The sequence below is a fragment of the Charadrius vociferus genome, unplaced genomic scaffold (genome assembly GCF_000708025.1).
Source record: "Charadrius vociferus isolate BGI_N301 unplaced genomic scaffold, ASM70802v2 scaffold196, whole genome shotgun sequence".
NCBI lineage: Eukaryota > Metazoa > Chordata > Aves > Charadriiformes > Charadriidae > Charadrius > Charadrius vociferus.
Genome location: NW_009648953.1, coordinates 3,169,643 through 3,179,063, shown reverse-complemented (window position 1 = coordinate 3,179,063; position 9,421 = coordinate 3,169,643). Strand labels below are relative to the sequence as shown.

The 9,421-nt window shown below is 41.8% G+C and overlaps 1 protein-coding gene across 1 annotated transcript in view; it reads right to left on the bottom strand.

Moving 5' to 3' along the window:
* Positions 1-4,808, bottom strand: part of CHST11 (carbohydrate (chondroitin 4) sulfotransferase 11) — a 98,109-nt gene extending 93,301 nt beyond the window's left edge. Inside the window, exon 1 of the mRNA XM_009887423.1 lies at positions 4,723-4,808. Within this exon, the coding sequence (XP_009885725.1) occupies positions 4,723-4,806 (84 nt within the window). The 5' untranslated portion in view covers positions 4,807-4,808. The remainder of the gene's footprint in view (positions 1-4,722) is intronic.
* Between the last annotated feature and the right edge of the window lie 4,613 nt (positions 4,809-9,421).

The window sequence follows — 9,421 nt, the reverse complement described above, 5'->3', positions numbered from 1 at the left end:
GGGGGGGGGGGGGAAGCAGAAGTAATAAAAGAAATGGTTCATTTTGGAATGACTACTCCAAACCAGCCCAATACCATTTCATAACACAAAGGCAACACAAGGTCCACAGCTCTGACTCACCAGGTTTAGCAAATCACCAGACATCCTGGCTCCAGCTACACCAAAAGCAGCCACCTAGAAATACATCTCCTCCACAAAAAGAAATGTGTTTGAAAAGGCAAGTAACAAATGGCAAACAGCATGACCTTTAGCGAAATAGTCATGTGGACTCATGAATTAAAGTCAGGCAATGTCAAACTGGAAACTGAAACAAACTCATCCTTGGATTTGGATCCTAATGGATACAGGACTGGATCTCTGCTGTGTTCCTCTCAGCAGTCTAGACAGTTAAATCAAACAATGATTCAGCCTGTATTTAATGAGAATTAAATGTTAATCTTGACAACCAAAAGACAAATTCTAACTTTACAGATGCAATTATTTGCCATTCCTTTAACATTTGGTCTATTTTGGTTTGCATTTTCTTGTAATTCAGTAGCAAGTTCATTGCACAAAACAGATCAGTGTTAACCACTAAAGCGTTCAAGTATGGTGTTGCCCAATTCTGAACTTCTGGTGACTCCAGATCCACAATTATCTGTTATTTTTGGAGCAGTGGGGCTGTACACAGTCAAGCAAATTACAAGATACGGCTGTATACATTGTCTCCTAAGAATATGTCTTGCAAATATTTGTTTACCCAGATGCTTAAATTCCTGGGGTTTTGTATTTAAGAAAAAAAAAAAAAACCAAACACCCAAGATACAATGCAAGCTTATGGCACATTTCTGCAAGGCTCTTCATTTGTGTTCAGTTACATCTGAATTTTCCCCTTTGCTACTTGCTGTGTGTTGAATCCTATTTCTCTTTCCATTTACAACCATGTGTGAAAGAAAATAGTTCTGCTTAACACAGATCCAAATTGGCTTTTTAATAAACTCATTAAAGAAATGGGCCGTTTCAGCCCTCAAAATTTGCCGCAGGTACCCTCTGCACCTTATTACTAAACCTCTACCTGAAAATTAAAGTTAGAAAAGAGATAATAGGGTCTCAAAGACATGCTGCACACTACCTGCCATGTATGCGGAGACCACAGCCTGGAAATCCACTTACTCAGTGTAAATCCAGTTCAGTTATATTGACTTTTCTTTCCATCATGGTACATTAGTGCTCATGAAAAATCTGGCAGCGAAAGCCCTAGAGAAGAAATCTTTTGTCCACAGACAAATGCACTTCCCATATTCTGCTCTATTACAACAGGCAAAAAGAGCAAAAGCGTTGTTCCTACTTTTACAACAATCACAAGGACAGACACTCAACTAAGACATAAATAAGACGTGGGCTTTGTCACGGACACTTTCTCTGGCCCTAATTTGGTGCTATCGCCACCTATTTATCCCCTCCTTCTCCATCAAACATATGAACAATTATGATCAGTCCACTGAAAACATGACTGCAATTCTAACTCTCAGCTCTTACAAGCCACCAGTCCACTCTTTCAGTCACCTCCAGATCATTGCTACATGTTAATTTACTCAAGCCAAATCTTCTTTTCTTTTTTTCATGGGTATTCCTTTTTCCTTTTTCTTTTTTCTTTTCTTCTTTCCTCTCTTCCTTCCCTTTCCTTTTCACAATCATCTACCAAGCCAAAAGGGATTCAAGAGACAAATGATGGCATCTGCAAACAACTCAAACAAGTCCATAGAAGGAAACAAAACAGGGCAGGATCAGAGAGGCTGTTATATGTCAACACAGTAAATACCCACAGTCAAACTCTCAGCTGGTGTATGTATATCAACCTGTCTCCATCTGGGTTTATGAGGGCAGTGCAACCTGATGCTGAACACACAGTAGAAAAACCTTATTCATATTAAACTACAACATTTTAAATCTGAGCGAGAATTGACCCTATCTGGCACCTATTTCAGTCGATGGACAAACTCTCATCGCCCCTGATAGGGAAGAGCCAGGAGCACACTCCATGCGAGGACACATGGACCCTTAATACCACCTCAAAGCAGGGAGCCCCATACAGCCCCCTCCCTTGCCCACCTCTCCTGGGGCTCCTGGAGACATTCCCAGGAATGGCGGCAGCAGCAGTCGTGGTTGCACATTGCTGCCTCTAAAAGGAAACCTGAAACACATGAAATGCACAATGCACTCCATAGCAGAGGATGGCGAGCCATAGTAGTGTTCTCCTGTTAGACTATGTATCATGGAAAAAACATGCACGTGGACACATTAAGTATTTAAAGTTTCCTACCATTAAAAAAACACAACTGCACCTAGCTTGCAGTAATCCAAAGCCATAGCTGCAGGGCATCTTTCAGCGGCTTAAGTCTGGTGTTTGAATTATACAAATTCCTTTGAACTACAAGGAGAACTACAAATATCTGCTTGCTCAGCTCCGCTGTTTATTTGAGGCAGTAAAACCGAGTGCCAGTAGATCCTGTCCATAGGAGTCCAGCAGGCTCTGATGGTCAATGGTTAAAGATCTAACTGGTGTTTTTCATTATCTAGATTAGTAAGAGAAAGATCTTGGCTAAAAATGTCTTCTCGCATATTTATTATATATTGACTTCTGGGCTGACTTCACAAATGGCTGATAGCAACTGCCTCAGCAAAGAAAGATTAGGGGCCTGATCTCCATCCTCACATGTATTGGTGAATTCTTGAGGAACAAGCACCTTACTGCCAGAATACAGAGCAGTCTCTGATCTGCCACCTTAAGAAAGAAGAGACAGACATCTCTTTGGGCAAAAACAGAAAAAGAAAGATGAATCATGTATTTGAAGAAACATTCTAGGGGTGATCTCCAGCCTGTTGTCTTCCATGGCACCCTCTACTCACTGTCTTTTCTTGTTAATGTTTTCCCAAGATTCAAGCTCTTGCTTGTCTGACATTGCCAGTCCCTCTAGAACTGAGTGCAGCAGGCAAAGCCCCATGCAAAAAGCGAACAAATACCAACTAAGAACAAAGAAAGAAACAAAACCTAAAAGCTTGATAAGACCGGACGTCAGCGAGCTGATGGAAACGCTTCGGCGTAAAAAAATGCCATCTGCTTAATTGAACGTCGGCTGCTGGAACTGCTACGTTTCCTCAACCATCTAGTCTTCTGGTTGCCTCGTAGGCGAGCCCGGAAAGGGATGCTAATGGTTTGCTTGCTCAGGGTGTACAGAAAGGAAGGGGAGGCAGCGAAGGAGCTGCCAGCTGCTTCCCCTGCTTCAGGAAGCGTAGGAAATCTTTTCAGTTGACCAAGCTTGCAAGGGCTTCGGGATTACGGCCCTTCAAAGGATGGAGATGTTTCTTTCTTACAGGATGGCCTTCAATGATGTTAAAGGGCAAGGAGGTTTTGACTGACACACAGACGACCTCAGAGAGAATAATTCGTTGGCCCGCCTCTTTTCCCTTACCAGCCCTTCTGGAGTATCTGCAAAAAGTCTTTAAATTTAACCTGCAAATGCTAGTATTTTTCCTTTGTAGCACTGGATTGTTCCTCTTCAGGGCTTTCACATGCACTTTCCATTTACACAATGCTAACTCCCATAATGGTCAATAAAGGCCAGTATATTGGTATGATAAACTCATGTTCCCAGCCATGCACAGAATTCAAATTGAATTAGAAAGTCAGTCTATGTTCATAAAAAACACACTATTGAGCAAATGGAGCTTTACTGCACTACCTAACAGATCTCACATATCTTTGGGTTGTTGTCAGTTCTTCATATAAATACTTTAAATCGCTTAGACTTCATTTTGCACACTATATAGTGAGTCTCTTCATAATCAAATAGTATTTAAAACATTTACTGCCTTGTTAAATCTAACAAGTTGGATTTATTGGGATAGTCACTTTCCTTAATAGCCAATTTAGTAAAACTCAATGTATTCATTGATGGATAAATATATAATAGGCAGTTGTTAAACCTTAATAAATACGTTTAATAGTCAGCTGGCATTTTCTCTCAATGGCAGCACTTCCTCTCGGCTGCCAACAGGAAATGCTGCTCCTGAACGTGCCAATTCAGCCCATGTCTAGGGAATAAATTGATCTAGAGAAACGAATGGGGGCATGAATTTCAGGTGGGTTTCCTGCGCTGCTTGTCACAAGAAGAACTCTAAACTGAGATCATCCTAAGCTCCCATCAAGACCGCCAGGTACTAAACAGCACACAGCGTAAGGAAGAGTGGGAGCTACTGTGTTTGCCAAGACTCCATATAGGCAATGAACCAGGACAGGAAGGGCAGCTGGCTACCTGAAAGCCATATAAATGATATTCATGTATTACTATTGCAACTTAGGGTCTTACCGTGCTCTCAATTTCATATATATCATGTCACATTCCTTACCCCACCCTGCCACTCTGTGTGTTATCGACAGGTTAAATTACAGTGCCTCAGCTTCTGGCTAGGAGATCTAAAATGTACTCTTTTAAGGCTTTTAGGTACCTAAAAAAAATTTTTAGAGGAATCTGCATCATTAGACAACTAAAAACCTTTAAAAATCAGGCCCTTCGTTCAAACTGTAGAGCTTTATGGCTCAACTCTGCAGGTCCAGGATCAGTCCTCCAAGCTGACGACAGCTACTGCATATGAATGAGAAAAAACAGACCGAAATTCTTCAAGAGAGACTGTATTTGTACGCTGGGCTGGGAAGTTCGATCATAGCCACAAGACACTCACCTGGGTGGGATTATACAGTTCCTGCAGCGGGCTTCTGGATCCTTTCCGGCAACAAATGTCCATCCCAAATGGATTTCTACGCATTACTGCAAGGGGAAATTGAAATTAATACAGGTTAGAAACATTGGTTAGCAGTAACCTATTGCAACACCTACAGCAAGAAGAGATTTTCTGACAGATCAGGGGATTCTAGAGACAGTGTGGTGTCTTAATTCCTAATTTTACTTTCCCTAGAAATTGTCTAAGAGCTAAATCCTTTATGTATTGTGGAAGTTACTGGGGGGAGAATGGGATGAGGTGGGAAGCACTTTCTGGTTCCCCTCTTCTAAAAGCTGTTATCCAACAATTTCCAGCTTGGGTGCCCAAAAATTCAAGTATAGGGACCAAAGCACCATGACTTTCAGTAGTACCTGCTTCTTTAATCAGCATGGAGGAGTCAGATGGATTCCCATAACTTAGAGGCAACGTTTGAGCCTCTTTCAACCTAAATACATAAGTACACAGGATCTTAATATTAAAATATCTAATTTTTAAGCTTTTGGCCTGTGACTTGGTTTTTCCTAGAACAGACACTCAGCAGTACACGATTCACATACAGCCAACCACTGCTGCACTTCTTGCTCCAAACTATATTTTGCTCTACGTAGTGCAACTGAATATTTGACTGATCTGAAAAACAACATATGCTATGTTATCCCAGTTGGATTTCAAACCAAAGGCTTTGTCAAAGGAGTATCAAGGAGTATTTTGGTTGATAAAGCGTTTTCAGGAGAGACATGGATCTGAGCCCCAGCAGGCACAGAGATCATCGGTTTCAAGTTAGACTTTTGTGGCCATAAAAGTCTACGTAAGAAGCCATTCAGCTTCAACCACCATCTATAGTCATGAGGAAAGCAAGAGGTTGCTTGTCCTGATGTCACGTGGCCCACATCATCCTCTGCAAACACTCCTCTGCCCCAGCGTGCTCTGCCAACGATGGAAGGAGCATCAGGCAACCGGATGCCCGCATCAGCCATCACAGCAAGGGGAGATTTGTCTCACCAAGGTTTAATTAAGACACAACCGAAAGGAAAGAAGAGATGTTCCTGCTGGGAATCCAAAGGCGTTAAGCACAGTGAGGCACGCTTTTACCACTGCTTGCCACGTTTTGTAACCAGAAACTACTGAAGTGTCCTACAGCGACAGTTCTGAGCTGCACCACTTGCAGACACAACATTGCAGGTTTCGAGCCAAGAAGCAGAGAATACAGTCAAGTAACGTTTTAATACAGTGGGCTAATAGGCAGTCATAATTAATATGTCAAATAGCATGAACCATAGAAAACTGTATACAATTCCAGCCTGGAAACACAATACATTCCTTCGCTCACTTCTTATCTGTTTTTCAATTGAAGGCAATTATCTAGTAACATGCCATGTTGCTTTTCCCCTGAGCAAAGACAGATTCCACGGGCCTGGTGGCAGGAGTCAGCCGTATATGCTTAGTAAACAAACTGGCTAAATGTTTTTATTTTCTTCACAATTAGGATAGTAATGTTATTAGAGACTAAAATTTTAATATACATCTTTAAATAGCTGATTAATTTCCGAGCATTTTTAGTCATGCAGCCACACGTTGCAATTCCTTTGGTTTTGTGCTAATGTGCCTTTTTAAGAGTTAACTTAGAAAGTGTTTAAAAAGGTTGAAATGTTAAAAAGATTTTGCATAAGTAATGCCAGCTTTCAGTGTCTGGAAGTGGTTTTTGGAAGAAAACACTAAAGTGAGTGTGCAAGACATCCAAAAGTTATCCTAACTACAGAGCTCGTGTCCATCCCATCCCGATCTGTCATTCCCCTCCATACTTTTGTACCAGGAACTCTTTCCAGGGATGACTTGAAAATCATTTTGTAGCCCCCTCACCTTTACGTGCAAACTTTCTAAAATGGAGCCTTCTAGTCAACAGCAAAACACATCGTTTCCATTTAAAAAAAAAAAAACAACAACAAAGCAGGGGGAAAGGGAGAGGGGAATGTTCCAGTGTATCCAGGTCATTAGACTGTGATTAACCAGGATCCTGAAACACTGATTGCTTGTTCCAAAATGAAGAAGAATAATTCCAGTGTGTTGTTCCCTAATTTATTACTTCACTTTTCATTTCCATTAAATACAGTAAACAGTAACGTGCATAAATGTATGCCTTCCCGCTTCACTTAGCCAGCAGGTATCAACACAGCAACACTTCATATACAGCGGTAACAGCCATAAAGATTAAATTATTTGCACAATGTGCAAGACTTGATTCCCAGATGCAAACAAACAAAAAAAAAGCGACTGTCTCCCCAGCAAAAGCTAAATGCTAACGCGGAACCTTAGTCACAGAAACCATTAAATCTTTTTTATGATTCCCAATATTACTTAATTGGTTTGGTTTTTTTCAATCAAGCTTTTAGAAGAAGACTGCAGAGTTAGCATAGCCACACAGCAGCTCAGCGCAGCACTCGGTTCCGTTTATCAGTGTCAGGACCAGCACAGCCCGACACAGCTGTACACAGCACCTCTGCACGCACCCAGAAAATACTTGTGCCTGGAATTTAACTGCAGCACCGAAATAAAGGGGAATTCTCCCCTTTCCTCAGCAGAAATCCCACTTGCGCCTTTTGCAAGATTGTCCTTAGGTGAGTAACTATCAGGAATGTTTATATATAGTTTGAAACGCTTTGCTGGCATGCCTGTGGACACTCTCACCTCTCAGGGCTCCCGCAACCCAGTTTCTACTGTCTCAGCTTCTCTGAGGCAGAGTTTCACTATGTCAATGACACGACCTTTTGGGCCTGAATCTCATCTATAGCCACCTGCAGTACGAAAGCTATAATATGGATATTAACTGCAGCTATACAAATTTTAACAACACTTTCACTAAGACTCCATCACACTATTGTGGTAGTGAAAATTTAAAAATCAAGCCCTTTATCTTCACCAAATCTTCTTATTAACATAGTAAATATCTAAATTTACATTTTATGGCTTGGGCTGATCTCCACACATAATTACAGTTAATTATAATCTAATGATAACTATTGCATATGCATGGCTCCAAGAACTGATTAAAAGATCACGTTTGTGCACACTAAGTGTGTGCAGCAGCTGACAGCAGCATTTAATTCCTTTAATGATTAAAGAGTAGTGTTAATACTGCAACTGCAGCAAAATCAGCAATCCCCTGAATTTAGCCAAGACTGTGAGCAACTGAATGAATTGTAAGTTCGTTACTTAAGTTTAAGAGCTGTAAGAACGAGATCTTTCTTCCACCTCTAGGAATGATTTGTCCAAAATGCAACCTTGGCCCATCTTACTAAATCTGTGGAATCACTATTCATTAGTTTAATAGCAGGAGGGCATGTTATCTAGGCAACAAATCTCAGTTTCTCAAGAGAAGGATAAACAGTCCTTCTGAATTGAAAGCTTATCAACATGATAATCAGCTGTGTACGTATACAGAGAGAAGGAAGCTACACGTGCAGGCCTTAAATTATCTCAGAACAGAAGCATCCGTGCACAACTTCTAGAAAACTCTATTTAGACCCACTAATACCAAGAGCAGGAATTTGACCTGTGAATTACAGTGCAGTGAGCACAAGAACACAGCCCTCCTCAGTCAAACCTTCCTCTAGTATCTGTGCAGAAAAAAAGTCCAGAGGTTTTGCCACAGTCTTGATCCATCAGATGACGATGAATTAAAATGTAGATCCCTCAAATTAAAAACACCCTTTGGAAAGGCACGGTTTGGGAGCGTACTGAGAGCTTGCAGGTCATCATCCAGGTCAGGAAGCCTTTGAAACTCCTGCCATGGTCCAACAATCGATGTGTTTACCAGCATCTCCTCCCCAGGTCCCCCAGGTGCTGAACCCGTGATGGCAGAGGCAGGGTTACAGGTGACAGAGTAAATGCACATGGCAAAGCACCTACTGGATCTTGACATCCATGAGAGGGCATGTCACCTCCAGGTTGCACCTAGCTAAACATACAAGACAACAGTGCCTAGAATAATGGGCACGGGTGGGGAGGGGGAACGTGCAGGCAGGCAGGGTATAATGCCTTCGGTTTTCTGTGTGACATTTCACAGACTGAAGATCATTCACACTAAAACATGCATTAGGCTTAAGTCATCACCTCTACTTGGCAGAAGTTGTTTCGCACTTGGTAATCTACAAAGACCCTGTCCCAGAATGGGAGACCTCTGGTAGTCCCACAGGATGAGCAATGGCAGGAGAAAATACTAAAAATAAGAAACCACACGAATGCAAATTCTGCCTCTCCCTATCAGAAGCTACAGAGAAACTGAGAAAGGGAACATGGTGGCACTTCTCTTGGGAGATTACTGGCCTGGAAAGGTACGTGAACACTGGGACTATGTAGACAGAAGAGAAAGGAGGGAGTAAAATCATGGGAACCAAGGCTCTCGGAGATTTAAAACCAAAAAGGTCACCTTCTCACAAAGTGTCAGAAGGGCAAATGAAATCAATTCTCACAAGCCTGTGTGGGATCGAGTCCCACAGGAGACTCTGCGGGAAGAGACACACAAAACAATTGTCACTCCTTCCACTGGACTTACAGAGACAAACAAGTGACATTTCAAACGCTGGGTGTGTGCATTCAGCAGCCACCTATATCACTACCACCCTACAACCCCATAAATGTCAGATGCTCCCATTTCCAAGAC